Source organism: Biomphalaria glabrata, chromosome 5, assembly GCF_947242115.1.
Source record: "Biomphalaria glabrata chromosome 5, xgBioGlab47.1, whole genome shotgun sequence".
Classification (NCBI taxonomy): Eukaryota; Metazoa; Mollusca; class Gastropoda; family Planorbidae; genus Biomphalaria; species Biomphalaria glabrata.
Genome location: NC_074715.1, coordinates 37,691,849 through 37,713,642, shown reverse-complemented (window position 1 = coordinate 37,713,642; position 21,794 = coordinate 37,691,849). Strand labels below are relative to the sequence as shown.

The following is a 21,794-nucleotide window of genomic DNA, read 5'->3' as shown; positions in this document are numbered from 1 at the left end:
ATGCCTATATCTTATATAGATCTAAATTGATCTAATATCCAATGTTAGACCTTTAGTTCTAGATTTAGAAGACGATGCGCAAAATTTAATTTTTTGTTTTTATTTTGAAAGATTAGTCTATGTCTAGTTACAGTCTAGTATGACGGTCAAACAAGTTTTCCCATTAATTCTTTCCCCGATGATATACAGCAACTGTCAAAGTTCTAGGAAAATCGTTAGAGTCGTTTTCGAGAATCGTGTCAACTCACCCATATTTTAGGCTTTTAAAGTACTAATTGAAAATATGTATTGTAAACAAAATATATTCATTATAATTATATCTAGATATCTAGATTCCATTCGCATTAGTCGTATTAGTCTCTTAACTTTATATATATATATATATATATATATATATATATATATATATATATATATATATATATATATATATATATATATAATATATATATATATATATATATATATATATATATATATATATAAATTATAATAATTATATATATAGCCCACTAGTGTCTACTAGAGTGTAACTAAAGTGTAAACTTAGATTTAATAAATGTAGACTCTATTTCTCTAAGTATAATTCTTGTTCTATATAGATCTAGAATGTCTATACTATAGGTATAACTCTTGATCTATAATCTAGATCTATTATTTATTTTTTTTTAGAGATTGCTCTTTTTAAAAGAATTCGTTTCAGAACTGAACTTGCTCGCCGACTCCAAGTTTTTAAATTTTTTAAAAATGAATCATTGATCAATAACTAGATCTATAGAGTCTATAAATAGACTGGATCTAGATTATAGATTCTAGAGATCTTAGTTTATTTGTATTGTATCTATATTTAATATTTATATAATCTAGACCTCTGCAGATCTAATCTAGATCTACCTTCTATTTAGAATCTAGATTTAGATTTACGGTACTTCATTCAATATGGCGGGAGTTGTGTTAGAGACGTTGAGTAACAAAAAGCTTTTGATTTTGAGTTTTTCTTTAGCAATAATTCTTACCGTTTTCTTCTTGATTGGAGGAATTGTTGGTAAGACTGACTCTGACTGAGTCTGAGACTAAGTTACTTGACTAAGTCGACTAAGCAGCTTCAACTTCTTAGACCTACATCTAGACAGTAGACTTACTGACTTAGACTTAGTTTTAGTCGACTATTAGTTTACGTGACTAGATCTAGAGTAATCTAGACTCTAATGAGTCTCTAGATGTAATACGCTGAATCAGGTTTCTATGACTATGTTTACCATAATTTAATTATTATTATATATAGATCTATTTATCACTAGTCTGACTAGTATTACTAGTATTAGTATAGAATAATAGATTCTATATCATCTACTAAATAGAAGACTGACTAGATAGAGTCTATATTAATCAAATTAATATAGAGACATTAGAGAGCAGAGAGATACAGATATTTATATATATATTAATATATATCAGTGGCGTCACTCTAGGACAGTCTAGGACTAGGGGGTGCAATCCGCACCGGGTGACACCCACCAGAGGGTGACACCTAGATCGGAAAAATGCACTTTTCCAAATTGCAACTTTTTAAAATAAAAATTACTACCTTGAATGTCTCTCAATTTAGTATCAACATGTCCCAAGCTTTCTTACAATTTAATTCTATTTGTCTTGTAATTGTATGAGAAAAATAATACATTGTAGAAGCCAGGAAAAAGTTAGTTTCTGAAGCTAAGAAATGTAGAAAAACGCTTGACACATCTGAGTGAGCTTAAGGCGCTCCCCAAACATCTTATCTTGAGTAGTTGAGTGGCAAACGTGACATTTAAATTTTTTATTGTAAAATGTTGAGAAACAAATAGACATGAAACCCTTGCGCGCCATTCAACATTTAGGGCTGCAAGCTCTCTCCACAGAAATCAGTCTTAGGGAACTTTCACAGCCACTTTCCTTCTAAAAAGGTGTGACGCCATGATTAAACGTGGACAGCCATGATTTGCGTTCCTCTTTTCGGCTTTCATGTTAAGGTTGCTTGTTTCGTCCTGTCTAATGAACAAATCTCATTCGATGTTTAGTCGCCTCTTCCCTTAGAATGCCTGTGCGGGAAAAGGTTTCTCTATTGGTAACATTATCTCGCTATGTTATTTGTAGGATCCTTCTCAGCCATCAATGCTCAGCCTCTTTCAACCTTCCACGTCTCAAAGCATAGGTGGCCCTTGGGACAATGATTGTATTGAGTAGGTGGATTTTAATCTCCAGGCTAATTGATTTGTTTGCTCAGATAGCCATATTTTTTAAAAGACAGCTCCTGCTTTCCTATTCGACACTATGAATGCAACTTTATTGCTTGTGATAACAGTGCCTAAATAGGTTAACATTTCTATTTGTTCAAGATCTGTATGACCAATGATGATGGGGATTTTGGGCAACCTGCACCCAAATATGCATTTACTTTGAGGGCATCTTTATCCGTCATATTGTGTGTACTTTTAATTGTATTTCAAAATAATGCTATCTGCAAAATCCAACTTGGTTTGGTTTACGCCATGGGAACCCGAATGTAGCCTGTTTAATGTATTTCTACGACCTTGTCAATGGTTACAAGAAAGAGAAACGGAAATAAGATAAACCCTAATCTCATATCCGTCTCGGTATTGCAGCCTCTGTTGTGACACAACACCTTGATTAGCTTTAGACATGTCGCTGAATCTGGATAAATTGTTGCAAGATGCCTAATTCTCTTGCTATTTTCCAGAGCTATCAAACTTCTTTTTTTAATCTACAAAATTGATCAACTTTAAAAATTTCTCACATGAAACGTACGATAATGATTATATACTATTGATGTGAATAGAACTGCTTCGTATGTGTCTCAAACTTCGTATCAACCCTTGGATCAATTTTGTTTAACCTCCAATCATACTATTAGAAATTGTGTGTAGTGTACACCAGAAGAATGAGATTTTATTTTTTATTTTAAAATCTTTCTAGCCTTTGTACAAATGTTTCTCTCAACAGTTGTCCAAATGAAGTTTTTTTGCTACCAATGACTTTGCTAGCAGCATTTATAAATGGTTTTCGCAGTTTATTTTTATTTGAAATGTTCAGATTACCATACCATGCAATGATGTTGAAACTTAAAATACCCCAGATATGAGCATGGTAAAATATTGACAAGGTCTTTTTGCTGACCGTAAAAGAGACCATTTTTCTTAGTAATCGTAATCTTTGTTGCCCTTTTTTGGTGATATAATCAGTATGTGCAGTAAAATTTAATTACAGTCTAGGTATTTAAAAGTTATAGTAGTATAAGTAGTTGCAAGATCAGCATGTAACTAGATTAGTTGATGTTCAATTTAAATTCTAAGTATTCAAGTACCACTCTCGTTCTGAGATGATCCTGTAGGACTAGATCTAGGTCTATATCTAATAGATTCTTAAGTGAAAAGAGGACGATGTTAATACTGTACTCATACAGTTCTGAAACTAAAAATAAAAAATCCTTTTTAAAATAGTTTACTAGTCGTGAAAACTGCTTATAGCTGCCCAACAGATTGTTTTATTGAGTTTGTAGTCAAATGAATAATCATAATAATGCAAATTTTAATTTTAAACTTAATTTGGGCTATGTAGTGCTTAACAGGCAGCAGTGAAAAACTCTTCAAGATACTCCTCCCCCTTGGAAATTTAACAATTAAGAATTGTGTTGATAGAAAGGGGAGAGGTTATACCATTCATCATAAATCATAACAATATTTATTTTTAATTTGTAAATGTCCAACAATAGGTAAAAGTATCTGTGCCATACATTCTATTTTTCTTTTAAGCTAATATTCAACCAAATTTTTTTTTTAATTACCAATATAATTTCCTAATATTTGAAATGTTTCAAGCTCCTTCACCAAATAGTGTGATGGATACTCTAACTGTCAAATGTTATGATAAAGACAATGGTTGGCATCTTAATAACATGAAGCCATTTACCCCAAGAGGAAAAGATTCATGCAAATATATAGATAGTTTTAATGATGAGGTAAGATTTCAATGTCTTTTTTCACCAACATTATTTACAGTATTCTAGATATATATATATAAATATATATATTGTTGTTGTTTTTTTTAAATATTTTTTTTTATAATTAATAGCTTTTGTAACTGCCAGAAAAATAGTTTGTTAATTTAACAAAATATTTTATTAGTCTAAAAGTACTTTTTTTTTTCTAAATTATTTCTTTTTGTTTTACTTTTTGATATTTTATATTTTGGGTTTTTGGCACATCGACACAATTTAGGCCATGTCATGCCCATTTTACTTTTTGTATTTAATTCAAATTTGTTTGGTTTAGTTTCAGTTGTCAATATTTTTTTCTTCAGGAAATAGAGCTGAAGAAAATAGATGCCAATGAAATTGTGTTTTCTCAGCTGCTACCGCTTCCTAAAGAAGGAATCGATCTTGATATGTCAAGATGGTTTCAGAATCTGATAGCTGTGATGGATGTAAATGTAGAGTATGATGAAGATAATCCATATCGTAAGAATTTCTTATGACTTTTAAATATATGTATATATCTGTATTATATGACTTGTAAGTTTTATTCCTATATGTAGTTATATTGTTGTTTGTTTTTTTTTATTTCAAAAGAAAATTTTTGAGAGTTGAATAAATTAGCAATTTAATAAAGTCAGTTTATGTCAATATATAACCTCATTGGTATATAAGTTTATTTCAATATAAAACCTCATTGGTATATATTTCGTCTTGATTTAGCTGAAAATAACAAACCAGAAATGTTGATAGAAGCCAAACTTTTTTATCGAGATAAGGAGGATGATGAATCAGACTGGAAGTTATTAGCTGAATCAAGTGAACAACGCACATTGGATTGTACAATTGAGCCTGAGAGGGTATATACATGATTATATACTATTTAACAGAATAGCAAGGTCACAAAAATAATTTATTATTGTAGAATACCACACATTATATGTGAATTTTGCATTATTATTTTGATATATTGTGAGAAATATTTGTGTTTTATCAGATATAAAAACAGACTTTCTCTTACTCTCCTAATTGACAATACCATCATTGATTTGACCTCATTAAATTAAATTGTTTCATTTTAGAAACTTTACTTTGTGCTATAGAAAAAGAGCATTTTCTGATAACAAATGAGAAAGTTATTCAAGCTTAGTTAATCATAATAGGGTAAAAATACTAATGAGAAAATGAAGAATTCCATCGAAACGTGGAAAATAATTGCGGAAATAAAGAGTTTAAACAAAATTTATTTAAAGTTAAAAAATGGATACATAATTCCATTTATTCAAAATTCAAGCCTATGTAACAAGGCTAATTAAAAAATAGCTCATGACAAAAAACATTCCAAATCATTTTTTTTTCCACACGGAAATTTTGTGAATATCTAAAGCCTAAAGTAATTCATTCCATGGCTAACTAAAAACTTAAGTCCAAATTCATTTCATTGTAGAAACTCTGACTGCTAGTAACTAAAGAAAGACATGATAATACAGACTTAGTCCTTTGGTTTTCAATTTTAGTTTAAAAAAAAAAATTTCCTTTTTTTTTTAAATTTTTTCAGAGGCGTAAAGGAAATTTGTATACTTGTGAATTGATATCACTTTTTGAACTAGGCAGTGTTCATTATGACTATTACTTGATAAATATTCGTCTACCTATTGATCCAAGAAACACTATGAACAGAATTGGAAAACTTGCAGATATGCATGTCATTGTGAGTATCTCCACTTAAAAAATTTATTATCATTATATATAGCAAAATAAGGATTGGTAGATTGGTAAACCACTTGGCTTCAGAACTTGGAGTCCCGGGTTCGAAACTTGGTGAAGACTGGGATTTTTAATTTCGGAATCTTTGGGGCACCTCTGAGTCCACCCAGCTCTATTGAGAACCTGGGGTTAGTTTGGGAAAAGTAGAGGCGTTGTGCTGGCAACGACTCCCTTGTTAACCATGGCCCACAGAAACAAATTACCTTTACATCATCTACCCCATAGATCTCATGATTTGAAAGGGGAATTTTACTTTACTTATCTACAGCAAAATATGTAATAGTGTTTAAACAATACATTTTTTTTTTCAGGCTATCTTTCAAAATGGTGGCTTTACAAAGGTTTGGTTTTCCATGAAAACTGTTTTGTTCCCCATGGTCTTAGTTGTCTTGGTCTGGTTTTGGAGGAGAGTTCAAACGCAGGGTCGCTCGACAAATCTTACAGAAAGGCAAGCTCAAAAAGAAAAAGCAATAGTAATAATAATAGTTTGATAGACTCTAGTAAGTGTTAATTGAATTGCATTTCTTAAATTTAAATTTGGTACTCTTATAAAATACTTTTCCTTATGTTTCAGAACCATATTTGCACTTGGAATAATTTTATCTATCATGAACTGTAAGTTTTTTTTTCTCTGTCTAATTGTAATTTCAAAAGAAAAAAAAGTCAACCCTGCAAAACTTATAGCATGTTGTAAAAATTGTAGCACTACCTATTTCAGACATGCCTACAGTCCCGCATTATGCGGAACCGTCCCGCAAAAGCATCAAAAAAGCTCACATGTTCCGCCGTTCCGCATTCACGATTTTTTGTTCCGCCAAGTCTGAATTCCGACACAAAAAAAAAATCGCCGATTTTTCATTATTTATTAATAATGCGAAATGAAAATACTGAATGCAAAATAAAATATATCTAGGTCTGTGTTTATTGTTTACATTTCATCTCCTCCCGGACCCGGTGTGTCCTGCCTAAATGTACGAAGATATGGTTGAACTAGATCTAGACCTAGATCTAGATCTAGTACTCTAGGTCTAGATACTAGATCTATTCTTAGAATCTAGTAAGTGCTAATAAGCCTAATTTTCCATTCAAATCCCTTTCTTTTCCCGACAAAGGCGCTATTCTGAATTCTAACACTAACGTGACTAACATGACTAACTCAACTGGTTTCTAGATAATCTAAGACTAAGTTCTTAACTTCTTAGCCTTAAGTTTAGGTTTCTAAGTAATCTAAGAAAAGGATTTTTTTTTCAAATACTTGAAATAGGTTATTAGAGATCTAGATCTAGACCTAAATGTAATTAATTAACTTAGACACAGTAAGGCTAAGGCCTAGATCTAAATAAGGCTATAGTCTATATCTACTTATTACATACTAGACTAGATCTACATTAACTACATACATTGTTGATACATAGTCTAAATTAGTATCTAGAGAGTCTAGATCTAGCACTAGATTACTAGAAACTAGATTTAACTATTTTAACTAGAGTCTAGATGATAATAAATCTAGATCTATCTTACTTAGTATCTAGAGAAATAGAATTAGAAGGTGATAGATCTCTAGATTTCTATGTATCATTATCATATGTAATAAATTTAGTTCTCAATAAGTCCATAGATCTAGACATAAATATTTAGATTCGATCTATAATTAATATAATTATTATAATCTGTGTTCTTAGACTTAAAGGACTTATTACATGTAGGTCTAGTCCTAGACTAGTACTACTAGTAGACAGACTCTTAAATTATTTTAGATCTAGCACTAGAGACAACTTCTAGAGTGACTAGAGTAGAGCCCTAGAAAAGGATAGATAATCAAGTAGATCTAGAATAATCACATAGGAGTTAGAACTATTGATTTCAAACAAAGGACATAATTATGAATTAAAGGTTTTCTTACTTTTAATTATATTATACTATTTACATCTAATTTATAGGAAGCAAACTAGTATTGTTATTAAAGTAATATCATTGAAGTTTTATTTATATTGCAAACAATATGGCTGACAAACATAAACGCGTTTATGTTCCACATTGGGGCCCAAAATTCCACATTTTCAATTTAAGTGTTCCACATTCTGGGTCTTGGGGGTAGGCATGTCTGCTATTTCCTTACTGTGTACATGTTTAAGAATTTTTTTTTTAAAGAATATAGTGACTGGATTTGCAAATTATTTTTAATCTCTTGCTAAGCAGTCAAGGGTGGCTTGGTGGCTGAGTGATAAAGTACTTGGCTTCTGAATTGAGGTGTCTCTGGTTCAAATCTTGGGGAGGACTGGGATTTTTAATTTTATTTTTAGGATGCCCTCAGTCCATCCAACTCTGATATGTACATGAGATTATTTATGGAATGTAATGGCAATTGGTTGTTTTGCTGACCACAATATGCCTTTGTAAACCATCTTCCATAGAAACAGATGACCTTTACATCATCTGCCCTACAGATCATAAAGTCTGAACGATGTATTACATTTTATTTTAAGCAATGTATATGTATATTACGAGGCAGAAAAAAAAAACAATTACGAATTTATAGAAAATTGATATTTAAGTAAAAAGTGTTTTTCTGCTGTTTTTTTTTTAAATTAATACTTTTTGTTTACACAAGTTATTTTAATTAGAGATGCTTTTTGGTTATAGGTCCCATTGAATGGCTTACCTTAGCAGTGAACATGCCTTATATGATGCTGTTGAATGACATCAGAGATGGTGCTTTTTATGCAATGTTGTTATCCTTCTGGATTATATTTGTTGGGGAACACATGATGGTAGGGCCAAAAGAAGCACTGTCTCAGTAAAGCTTGTACTAAAAATTTACTCTTAAAGCTTAATATAATTAAATTTAGTTTAATTCAACACTTAAGTTTCTCAGAGTTTAAATAGCACTATACATTGGCTTTTACTTGACAGGACCAGGTGGATAGAAACAGGTTGATGGCATATTGGAAGCACTTGACTGTTGTTATTTTGGGCTGTCTGGCACTTTTTATTTTTGAAATGTGTGAAAGGTGAGTCATTGACCTAAAATCAGTGTATTTAATTCTTTAATATAATTTTAATATTAGACTCAACTGAAATATATGTATCATATTTGTACTATGTATTGATATTTAAAAAAAAACACTTATCAGGTCCTTTTTTTTTTTAAATCTTTAATGGTATTTTAATGGTATTTATTGAACCAAAACTTATATAACTTAATATCTTTCATGTTTTTTTTCAGGGGCAGGCAGCTTGTGAATCCGTTTTTTAGCATTTGGTCTTCAGAGATAGGTGGAGCAGCTGCAGTATCCTTGTGAAATTTGTGATTACTGGAAATTTGAAAAATATCAATATATATATATAGAGAGAGAGAGAGAGAGAAAGGAAAACAAAAAAGAAAAATTTAATTGTTGAAAATATCATATTAAAGCTTATTTGAATGTTGGATCATTTGGAAATGTTTTTCTTTAACCCCTTTTAAAGTTTGGCTTCATTATAACTGCTGGAATAGCTGCCTGTATTTACTTCCTCTTCTTGTGCTACCTTGTCTTCAGAGTCTTCAGAAATATTAGCTTGAAGCGAACATCTCTACTACACATGAGCACATTGAGAAGAAAATATTATTCAGTACGTTTTTTAGTGTTCTAGTATTTCTATATCTGTTCAACTATATTATGGCTTAACCAAAAGTATTTTGACTGGTGTTTAAGAATGTGTTCACAATTTTGTTACACTCACAGCTAGAATTGTATTGTATAACAAAAGTAACAACTTCTGACACAGCCCTTATACATTGTCTTTTTTAATATTTTTTTTTTAGGGTCTAATTTTTCGTTTCAAGTTTTTGATGATTGTAACTTTGCTGTGTGCTGCACTGACAGTTATTTTCTTTATCATTGGACAACTGAGTGAAGGACAGTGGAAATGGGGAGACATTGATGTCAGCTTGGAGTATACTAGTGCATTTCTCACTGGTTTGTAAACATAATGTTCACAAATTATTTTTAAATGCTGTTGATATTTCAAATTAATTACTAGTAATTTTTAACTAAACACCATTCTTGATAACATTTAACATCTATATTCAAATTGATTTTCTTAAATGAAAAGCATTCAGAATTTTAGTGGTCATCAAGCTGTAGGTTCTACATGGTAATAGTTTTTGTTTATGAAATTGTCTTGATAATAGACATGATCCAATCACATGGACATGCCTTCTATTGGCATATAATTTAAATTCTGCTTTTAGCCTTGTAAGACTAATGTTAACATAATTAGTATAAAAAAAATGTAACTTAAAAAAAAAACTATGAATTTTTTGTTTGTTTCAGGTGTTTATGGAATGTGGAATGTTTATGTGATAGCCATTCTTTGTTTGTATGCTCCATCCCATAAAAAGTTTACTACAGAAACTGGCAAGTTTTTTTTTTTATATTTAATAATAATTTTTTGATGATTTTTAATTTCAGCTTATCTTAATTAATGATGGGAATTTTCCGAAACATTTTTTAGACTAAAAAAAATCTTCTTTTTTTCTCTGACAGAAAAATATCCTCAATTTCTTTCTTTTTTTTTTTAAAAAAAAATATTATTTTTCCTTCTTTGTAAGAATGCGAACTAAGACCTTATTTCTTTTGTACATGCGCATTTCCAATATTGGCAATGTAGGTGTATTTGCAATGTTCTAATTAAAAACTATCTCGTTTTCTCTAGATCTAAAAGACTAGATATAGATCTACATTGATTTGAATCTGTCTAGATAGATGTCTGGATTTAGATTCTTTAATTTGAATATTTCTTATCTAGATCTAGACCTGGAATGGCTGCCTGGGCTGCTATGCACTTTATGTTTTACTTTGCACTGTTGTTACTATGGTCCTTTATTTGAACACTGCCAGCATTCATGCCCTGATTCCCGTAAGGAGTTTTGGACTAATATGCATACTAATAAACTTAATAGGCCTACTCTGAAAGAAATGGGATTAGATCTAGATCTTGATATTTCTTCTTGAATTGTCTAAGGTTTAGGTCTATAGAATCTCCAGAGATTGGATCTAGGACAATTTAGTTTTAACCCAATAGCTTCTATTTCTGGTTTAAAAGATTCTTCCCATACCTTAAGCAAAGAGGGGTATCTCTTAATAAAAAATTCTTAAAAAAATAAAAATTTTGAAAAAAAAAGACAGTAAAATTTAAGAACTTAAACTAATAAATAAATAAACAACTTTGAAAAATAGAATTATATGTCTAGTTTAAAAAAATATATTTACTTTTAATACCTTTAGAATATAAAAAAAAACCTGTAAAAATACTGATTTTCCCAGGTGTGGGCTTATAAACATGTTAACTAGGGACTTAAAACTCCTCTACATCAATGTTTTTTTTTGCTGATTGCTTATGTAATTAGGGAAGAAGGAGCACTTATACAAATTAGTCCTAGCATATAGAATTAAAAAATGTGCCTTTATTGTTTGCCTGTCTAAATATTTTATTAGATTAAGTTTATTGCTACTTTTCTGTCCTGGAGTGTTTCTCTAAGTTTAACTGATAGTGTTACTATAGTCAAATTTAAATATGAAATTTAAATATTTATTTGATATAAATCTTCACTCTGTTTTGCATCTATTCTAGTTTCTTAATGTTTATTTGCATTGAGGGTCCCAAAATGAGGATGCATATTCTAATATTGGTCTAACTATGGCTAAATAGCATTTTAGTTTTATGTTCTAGTAATAGTTGATTCATAAAAGCTTCTTTTAATAAATGTTAATGCTTTGCTCTACATCAATGGTTCTAGAGACTAATGGATAGGTGAAGCTGAAAGAATGCTTTGTTTGATTTCTTAATAATTTCTCTACATGATAACACCTAGGTATTTTTTTTTCTTTTTTATTCTTTGGAGTTTTAGTCCTGGTTTATCTTATCGTTTTAGTCCTGGTTTATCTTATCTTATAAAATACAGACATTACTTCAAAAAGGAAGATGATTATGTCCTACGCATGTCCCTTGGTCAATCTACCATGAATAAGATAAAAAGTGTTATTAGTTGTTTTTTTTATTACTCTTAATAATTGACAATGTTGTGGGTGGAAAAACATGCTTCAATTTATTCTCATTTCTTTGACTCATTTTTATTCTCTTTGTAAATTTGCAATATCTTGTGTTTTTTTTTTTGTTCTATAAATAATGTAATCACCTGCAAAGAGTCTAAACTTTTGGGTAACTTTTGCTTTTAAACTAATTCAGTTAAGTAGATCATTTATATGAATTAGAAATAGTTGTGGGTCAAAGACTGGTCCTTGAAGATCTCTTGAGTTTACTGTTATTGATGTTGATCTGGAGGTTATTGACACTCAGCCTCTGTACTTGCATCTCCATAGTAAATCACATCAGCATGCCAAGGCTTGTTCCCATTGCTCACTGATGCGCTCATAAAACAAGTCAGTTGCCAAAATACATATTGTTGAGTGGTCCCATCGAATTTTGTGTTTCATGTGTTAAAGGAACGTGGAATCTTTATGTGACAGCCTTTCTTTGCTTGTATGTACCATCTGATAAAAAGTTTACTATGGAAACTGGCAAGTTTTTTATACTTGTTCCCATTACTCTTTTATGCTCTTATTAAACTAAGCTGTAATACTCAACAGCACATACAGTCCAGTAAGCTGGTTAAGTAGCGTAGGTCAGAAAAAGACAACAAGCTTTAGATGTCCATCAGTGATTCAGGTCAAAACGTAGTTTTTAAAATGGTTTTTAATTAGGGGTGCACCGGATAGTCCCTCCGGCTCCGGCTTCTGCCGAATATCCGGCATTTTTTACTATCCGGTGCTATTCGGCTCCGGTCGGATATCACTACCGGATAGTAAAAAATACACCTATTTAATATGCATAAAGTGGACCTCGTTCCATTACTGTCTGTTATAGAATGTATTAATGTTTATATTAAAACAAAATAATATGCTTAAAAATAGAGCCATTATGAATATGCACCAAACTTCGTTTATTATAAAGACAAGGCGTGTTAATAACTTAATATAAATAGAGATGAAACTTTACATCATAAATGCGCTTTACATACAGAGCAGCAATGGCTGGCACTTTTTTCAATTTGTCTTGACCTTTGAGTAAGTTAGTTAACATGTTAAAATGCTACATTCCTTGACTACGTCATGCTGACCAGACGTCTGTCTAGCTGTGCGGGTATATCTCCAGAGGTAGAGATGAACAACTCCCACCCCCTTTTATTTGTTTAGTCCATCACATTGAGTTTTTTATGGTTGGGTAACCACAAGTTAAATACGATGGACGTAGGTTTAATGTCAGCGTATTGACACTCTCTAGTGGTCACACCTTTCGAGGGAACTGAGTTTGTTTACTTAGTAGTTAATCTTTATTAGGGGGGAGGGGGCTGGACTACAAGAGCCACACCTCTAATGTAACCAGATATATTTCTAGATGAACAACTCCCTTCCCCTTTTATTTGTTTAGCCCATCACATTGAGTTCATTGATTGACAGGTGACCCCAAGTCAGATACGATGGACGTAGGTTTAATGTCAGCGTATTGACACTCTCTAGTGGTCACACCTTTCGAGGGAATTGAGTTTGTTTACTTAGTAGTTAATCTTTATTGGGGGGGGGGGGGGGGCTGGACTACAAGAGCCACACCTCTAATGTAACCAGGTATATTTCTAGATGAACAACTCCCTTCCCCTTTTATTTGTTTAGCCCATCACATTGAGTTCATTGATTGACAGGTGACCCCAAGTCAGATACGATGGACGTAAGCACTCTCTAGAGGTCACACGAGGGAACTAGGTTTGTTATTGGGGGGGGGGGGGCTAGACTTTACATTATAAATTCGTATTACATACGTAGCAGCGATGTCTGGCACATTTTAAAAGCTTGTCTTGACCTTTGAGTGGTCTTGTAAACACGTAATATTCCTTAACTGCGTCACGCTGATAATCTGTCTAGATGTGCGAGTATATCTCCAGAGGTAGAGATGAGCACCCCCACCGCCTTTTGTTTGTTTAGTCCATAACATTGAGTTCACGGATAGGCAGCTGACCACATTAAGCCAGATGTCAACGTGTTGACACTTTCTAGAGGTCACATCTTATGAGGGAACTGAGTTTGTTTACTTGGAGTAGAATTTTTATTAGGGGCGGGACTACAAGCCAAATCTCTATAAGGTTAATCTGGTATGAGTTTGTTTATTATGAGATAGGTTGTCAATCAAGGGTCTGGACCACAAACCAAATTGTTAAGACATATTGACACAGTCTAGAGGTCACTAGATGATGACACTAAGTTTGTTTACTTGAAGAGAAATGTAAATTAGAGCGCTGAACTACTACAGGACACACCCCTACAAGTATTTTGTTACACAAGCCACGGGTATAAAAGTGGCTTGCAAGGGCATTTAGTAAATTAAATAGAAATAATAATGGCTGATAAAAAGTCATCACTTATATGGCGTTACTTTAATGTCAAAACAATGGACTACTCTAAAGCAGTTTGCAATGCTTGTAAAATAGTACTGTCACGTGGTAAACCAGGCAAACCTAAAGACTTCTCAACCACCACTATGATTAGTCATCTACGCTCGAAACACCCAGACTTATTCAACGAAATGACTGCATTGAAATCAGCATCAAGTAATATCACTGCCTGTGCCAGTACGTCTACGAGCTCCCGTGATTCGTCAAGCCTCACACACAAGCAGCAACCAGGGATTAAATAGGTCTTAGACAAAGCTAAATTGTGGGATATTAATAGTGATAATGCTAAACGCATTCACTTGGCCATAGCAAGGATGATTGCAACTGACATGGAACCTTACCAAGTAGTTGAGAAGCCTGGATTTATTGGACTTTTAAAAGTACTGGAGAAAAGATACACTGTGCCTAGTCGCAAATATTTTACAGAACGTGTTATTCCAGATATCTACGACAATATTTCCTCAAAGCTTCGTGAAATGCTATCTGATGCTAAAAGCATCGCTTTCTCAACGTTCACTTGGACAGCTGATAATACCACCGAATCATATTTTGGTTTAACTGCCCATTGGTTGAATGAGTCATTTGACCGAAGCAGCTATGTTTTGCATTGTACAAAATTTAATGGCCAGCATACGGCTGCAAATTTGCTGTACTTAAGATATTTACTAAGCCATTATCTGTATTAGATACAAACCAGAAGCGGTTTGTGGCCTTTAAAACACGAGCCTAATGACAAGTTGATGGTGTCAAATACATGAACACAAACATCTACCCACTATACAACTTAGATTGTACTTAAGAAAGATTTACGCTATAAAACCAAGAGTGAACTTTACCTTTGAAAGATTTACATTAGTTACATATATGTTTATATATTCTGCATGAGTTATCCCACATTCTACTTTACAATACATACGCACACACCATCTCATGTTACAAAGATTAGTTTATGATAAGCATATCTGTAAAAAAAAATGCTGTTCATTTTAATTTATCAATCAGTGATAGAGTTTAAAGTAAGAAAGTAAATAACAAAATAATATGAATATAGGTATGTTATATAGAAGATTTGCAAAAACTTCAGTAAAACGAGCTGTTTGAGTCATGTAGGTATCCGGCTCCGGCCGAATATCTAATTGTACTATCCGGTTATATCCGGCTCCGGCCGGATATCAAAAAGTACTATCCGGTGCACCCCTATTTTTAATAAATGATTATAAAAGAAAGACAGAGGAAGATACCAAATCATTGTTGGTTACTGTTAACTGTTGTTTATCATGTCACACTGTAAGTCAAGTTACCTTAATATTGGCTTATTATATTTATAATGAAGTTTACTTATGGGATCTTTTTCACTAAAATTTATTTCATCGTTGGATTTATATTCATTTTCTGGGCTTGAATTCCAAGGAATTATAGTTCAATAAACATATAATCAATAGTGTTAGTCTTCACTGTATTATTAGAAGAATTCAAAAGTTGTGTGTCTTGGATTGAGAGACAAAATTAAATCTAATAATTAAAATATTTCTATTCTTAAAACACACTATGATAAATATTGTTGATTGCTCCCATCACATTTGTCATCAAATAATAATAAATAAATAAAACCCAGCCCTAGTATTTTCCACATAGAACTTGACAGTTCCAATGCATACCACACAACTACTAGGAGTGGAGATATAAAAAAAATAAACTTATGGGCTAAAAATTTTTTTTTTTTTTTTTTAAAGATGATACAGATACCAATAGTAGAGAAGAGGAGGTTCAATTGACCCAGTTGCCTTCAGAGGCATCCACTCTGACCAGCTTCATTACAAAACAATCTGCAGATTAAGAAGGCCAGGGTGGTGAGAACATGTTGATCTGATGACCTGCTTTTACATATTTATTTTTCTGTATAGTTCTGTGTTAAAATGAAATTTCATGTACATAATATATAAATAGGATTACTTTTTGCATTATATACAAATGTATTTTTTGTAATTTATATTTGGTGTACAGTGTAATCCATTTAATTATCTTTTAGTCATCACCCATGTGGAATAGATAATAAAAGTACCTTTTTAAGAGACCTCAGCCCTTTTCTATCTGATCCATTTAATCCAAATTTTCCTGCCTCAATTTTTTGGTGAAATCTAGTTCTCAAGCAGTCTTTTACTTACCATGTGAGCTCCACTTCAGGACTTGTCTGGTAATGTTAATTGAATTTGGCAACGTCTGGTCAATTCAGACACCTGTTTTCTCATCCTTTTTGTTTTCACTTGTCTCCAGGAAGTCACTGTAAGCTTAAACATTTCAAAATAAATATTTATTTTAATTAATGAAACCTTCGAACAAATTTTTTTTTTGCTCAGGATTTTCAGACATTATCAAATGTAGCCAATTCTAATACGTAACTTCTTTAGTATTGAAATTAAAGGTTGTTAGCCATAAACCACAACCTCATAGATGCAGCTGACCCCCTCCCCTCCTCTAATTGCAAAATCGACTGTAAAATGAAAGGTCTTGAAAAGAAATTTTTGTTTAAAAATCAAGGGATAAGTAAAAATGACAATTCTAAATAATGTTGACTTCAGCGTCAGAATAGGTTTTAATTTGTTAACATGTTTGAGAAATCTTTGATCAGTTAATTTTTAAAAAGGGTTGTGTTCATTGGTAAAGTGCTCATTAACTTTTAGAACATTTTTTCTTTAGAGTGTATCTAAAATACTTTACTTTAAAATGTGTTATGACCTTTTTTTTGTGCGTGAACAAATACATATCAGGAAATGTTACACAAAGTAACTTTTTTTATCACTGTTATTATTTATTTTTTTTTGTACAGAGTCCAACAAATTTTCTACTCCAACTATTTACTTATGTTTGTGTGTGACATACAACCAGCATTACAAATCTGAACATTTGATACTTAAGGCATTTACTTTTGTCTACAAATATTTGGATTGAACTGACTAAGTGATATTAATTTGTTATACATCTTCACTCAAAGTTTTCAAATGAATTTATTTTAAATGCTAATTTTTTTTCCTTTTTACGTTGTGAAATGTGTGTATACACTACATTTAATAACACAATGAAATGGAACCAATTGTGATGTTAGCCAATGAAATGGTACAGAAGTTAGGCTGTTATGTATTTAGATTAGTTTCTGCTTAAATCCAATGCCAGTCCTGTTTTTTCTTGACATTATTTTTCATTGAGAGTTATGTTTTTGTCAGACATCATAAAATTATTTTAAAAACAATAATAAGCTACTTCATTGTACAATCTTATAGACTGACTGTTTTCATATAAATGTGTTCATAAAATTGATAAGATTGGCTTCAAGTTCAGTTTAGAGCTGAAAATAAATTTGGTGAAAAGTTAGAAAATAAAGCTTTCAAATCTCAACAAAAAATTGTGGTTTAACACTTCAGGGTTCGTAGCCACCTTGAAAACCTGGAAAACACCTTGAATTTCATATTAAATTCAAGGCCTTGAAAAAGCCTTGAATTTCGTAAGAAATGGTGAAAAAACCTTTAATTTTAAAACTGGACCTTGAGTTCTTTCCCTCCCGATACCTGGTGTTTATTTTCGTATTTTTTTCCGGTTTCATTGAGCTGACCAGTGACGACGCGTCTACACCGCCTTTCACCCACTTGTGAAGCGCGACCTCGTGATTGAAAACGACCTTGGCTCAAGCAAGCATTTCACTTAGCACTATTTTCCTTTCACTGTTACGACTGAAGACGCGCTAGATCTAGTCTGTAGTGACTGTTGTCTATAACTAGAGCAATTAGCAGCCTAATGTGAAGGCTACATCCCTCCGGGCCCTCCCTCGCCGAAAATCTTCTTGTTGTAACAGTAAGAGTGACTTCGCGTGGAAAGTCCGTATATCATCTTATCTTTGTGTCTTTCTGAGTATTTTATTAGATTTTGTATTTGGAGATTCAGTGTTTAAGTATAATTGCTACCGGTACTTTACTTTTGAGTCTTCTCACGATCCATCCTTGTTATCTAGATTTTAGATTTTGTATTTGGAGATTCAGTGTTTAAGTATAATTGCTACCGGTACCTTACTTTTGAGTCTTCTCACGATCCATCCTTGTTATCTAGATTTTAGATTTTGTATTTGGAGATTCAGTGTTTAAGTATAATTGCTACCGGTACTTTACTTTTGAGTCTTCTCACGATCCATCCTTGTTATCTAGCTAGAAATAGTATCTAGATTTAGATCTAAGTTAGATCTAGTTATGATAATTCGCGCTTAACCTGAAAACTCCGTGAATTTTAGTTAATTTAAGGATCTAGATCCAGGTACATCTAATGTCTGGATTGCTCTAGAAATACACTAGATTCTAGATTTACGCTAAATCACTACAATCTAGTGAAGAAAATTCTCTCACAGCCGTTAAAAGTCCGCGAAGTTTAGTGACATTGAGTTAGAATCTACAGAGTCTAAATCTACGATAAATTCAGTGAAGATAATTCGCACACAGCCGTGAAAAGTCCGCCAATTTAGTGACTTAATTAGATCTAGACTGTAGAAGCAGTGACGGCCGTGAAAAGTTAGTGACTTAGATCTAGACTCTAGATTTACGGTAGATTCAGTGAAAATAATTCGCACATAGCCGTGAAAAGTCCGCGAATTTTAGGGACTAGATTTACGGTGATTCAGTGAAGATAATTCGAAAAAAGTCCGCGAATTTAGTGACTTAGACTTAGATCTAGACTTAATTTACGCTAATCCAATAGAATAGAGTGAAAATAATTCTCACAGCTGTGAAAAGTCCGCGAATTTAGTGACTTAAATTAGAGTCTAGATCTACTGTAGATTTAACTAAAATATTTCGCACACAGCTGTAGAAAAGCCCGTAGAGTTATTTTGGTTGTAATTTACTTAAAACTGATGGAAAGCAAGTCAACTGCTATAGTAAGAATGAAATATTATTTTTACAAATCTATGTCAATTTAAGAAAATTTCTAACTTCAGATTGCGACAGTTTTAGCTGAATTACATCTCATATTTTTAAAAAGTTATTCTTCTGTAGTGCAAGCTTGTTTGTGTTTTCTAATGTATTAAAAAGTTGCATTTAAATGCTAAGAAACACTAGAGATGAATTTTTTTATTATTTTTTTTGGAGGTATGATTTCAACTTATCAGCATACATTTTAATGTGGGTTTTTTAATTTAAAATTTATATATATATATATATTATTCTTTTTACATATTTATGTCATATGTATGTAAATATATATATATATATATATATATATATAGGCCTATAGCTTGCTATGGTGCGATGCATACCTTGAAAATCTAAAACTCTACCTTGAAAACCTGGAAAATACCTGGAAAATCATTCATGAAATTGGCTATGAACCCTGACACTTTTAAAATCATGTTTTCATTCCATTTGGTTGCTGATTTATTATTATGTGTTATAACCTTTTTGAATTTGTTGCAATAAATTTTGTTCTTTTTTTTTCTGATTTTTTAAATTTTTAGAATTGTATGTTCAACATGTCCTTATTTTTATTTGGCTAGAACTCAATTTATCAACATTATTACTTATTACAGAGTGACTGGCCACATATTTTTTTTTAGATTTTAATCTATTTATATGTTTATTTAGGGCTGCAGAGTTGTAACTTAGAACTTCACATCTCTGATTCTCTGAGTGTTTATACAAAAGCTAAAATGGCCTTTAAATTCTTCTTTAACTCCCCCCCACCCCCCCACCCCCACGGTCAAATGTCATAAATGTTAAATTGTTAAAGTGAAGCACTTTGTAAATGTTTTGACATTATTATAGGATTCTTTAAAGACCAATGTCCTCTATGTCAGTCCATTTTGTTGAATTCTCAAAAACAATTTTTCTTGATCTGCATGTACATTAAGCATAACATGATTTTATTAAGAGCTTTTCTAAGAGAGAAGTAGAACATTTCATCCTGTCAGTCCTAGAGCTCTCTCAATGTGCTACTAACTCTGTTTCCCTCCGTCCAGCCAGATTTATGATTTTATGTGACGGCTTGCTAGGAAAATTAGAGTTATGCAGAAAATGTATTATTTTTTTGGACATATTTATGTGTTGGAATCTCAGAAAACTTAAGAATGCAGTCTTTAAAAAGATAAAGATGAAAAATTGTTATAAGTAGATTTTTTTTGTTATTCAGTATGTATATATAATTAAATAAATAGAATACTTAATAATTTTGTTAAAATCTTTTCATAGTAATCCCAGATTGAAATCCTCCATCTCTCCACATCATATGGAAAATATATTTCAACTGAGTTTTTTTTTATTTTCCAATGTCTGGAGTTTTTTTTTATGGCAAAAAGTAATTAAAAAAAAAAAAAGAATTGCATAAGTTTGTGAAACTAAATTAAAATATTATAGCATCCATAGTGTGCTCTGCTTCATTAGTATTTCGTAGGAAAGGTGTACTTGTAAGTGATGTATCAACTGCCTTTAGGCAGCTCTAGAAACACAACCAGAGTTTTCAAAGTAATTTGTAACAGTGCAAGACATAGTTTCTGTATACCATTGAGATTTTATATTAGCATTTTTTTGTTCTACTTTTGTATTCTGATACACAATGTTCTTTAGTTTGGTCCATCTGAATGTTAAACATGCCCAAAATCTTTGAACAAAATAAATCATTTTTTGTGGAGATATTTTGTTCTTGCCATGTCATGGACACATTCATTTTTACATCTATACTGTTCATTTATTTCTGTAAGCTGTATAGACAATAAAGTATCTAGTGTAGCTACAAAGTATGTTTTGTATTTGTTCAGAACTAAGCAATAAAATATATGAAAGCAAGCCTTTTTATAGTTACATTGAGTTCATACATTGATTCAGTTATCTAATTTTTTTTTCTAACATTTTTGAAACTTAAGGGTGGATAATGGTCATGGTTCTAACTGGTTAGTTTGTGATTGTTTTATCTCTGATGAAAAAGTGATTGGTGTGATCACCAACTGGAGCAGTTTAACACATTAGACCTGAGAAAGTGATTGGTGTGATCACCAACTGGAGCAGTTTAACACATTAGACCTGAGAAAGTGATTGGTGTGATCACCAACTGGAGCAGCTAAACACATTAGACCTGAGAAAGTGATTGGTGTGATCACCAACTGGAGCAGCTAAACACAGACCTGAGAAAGTGATTGGTGTGATCACCAACTGGAGCAGTTTAACACATTAGACCTGAGAAAGTGATTGGTGTGATCACCAACTGGAGCAGTTTAACACATTAGACCTGAGAAAGTGATTGGTGTGATCACCAACTGGAGCAGTTTAACACATTAGACCTGAGAAAGTGATTGGTGTGATCACCAACTGGAGCAGCTAAACACATTAGACCTGAGAAAGTGATTGGTGTGATCACCAACTGGAGCAGCTAAACACATTAGACCTGAGAAAGTGATTGGTGTGATCACCAACTGGAGCAGCTAAACACATTAGACCTGAGAAAGTGATTGGTGTGATCACCAACTGGAGCAGCTAAACACATTAG

General features: G+C 32.1%; 1 protein-coding gene across 2 annotated transcripts; it reads left to right on the top strand.

Moving 5' to 3' along the window:
• The first annotated feature begins 266 nt into the window (after nt 1-266).
• LOC106059546 (protein wntless-like) lies at nt 267-21,098 on the top strand. Of its 2 annotated transcripts, none has more exons than XM_056029118.1 (14): nt 267-285; nt 3,876-4,015; nt 4,357-4,513; nt 4,751-4,887; nt 5,586-5,738; nt 6,106-6,242; nt 6,369-6,409; nt 8,438-8,565; nt 8,708-8,805; nt 9,021-9,084; nt 9,263-9,406; nt 9,600-9,753; nt 10,111-10,194; nt 16,016-21,098. In XM_056029118.1, the coding sequence occupies exons 2-14, from the start codon at nt 3,896-3,898 to the stop codon at nt 16,117-16,119; spliced, it is 1,521 nt and encodes a 506-aa protein (XP_055885093.1). In that variant the 5' UTR covers nt 267-285; nt 3,876-3,895; the 3' UTR covers nt 16,120-21,098. The 2 variants fall into 2 exon arrangements, with proteins under 2 accessions (XP_055885093.1, XP_055885092.1); XM_056029117.1 differs by lacking the exon at nt 267-285 and adding an exon at nt 806-1,045.
• The last annotated feature ends 696 nt before the right edge of the window (nt 21,099-21,794 follow it).

Excerpts from the sequence above, each read along its gene's own strand:
- LOC106059546 (XM_056029117.1), top strand. The coding sequence starts at position 940 with ATGGCGGGAGTTGTGTTAGAGACGTTGAGTAACAAAAAGCTTTTGATT. Across the intron at positions 4,514-4,750 it reads TGATGAAGATAATCCATATC|CTGAAAATAACAAACCAGAA; the intron begins GTAAGAATTTCT and ends GTCTTGATTTAG. Across the intron at positions 9,407-9,599 it reads TGAGAAGAAAATATTATTCA|GGTCTAATTTTTCGTTTCAA; the intron begins GTACGTTTTTTA and ends TTTTTTTTTTAG.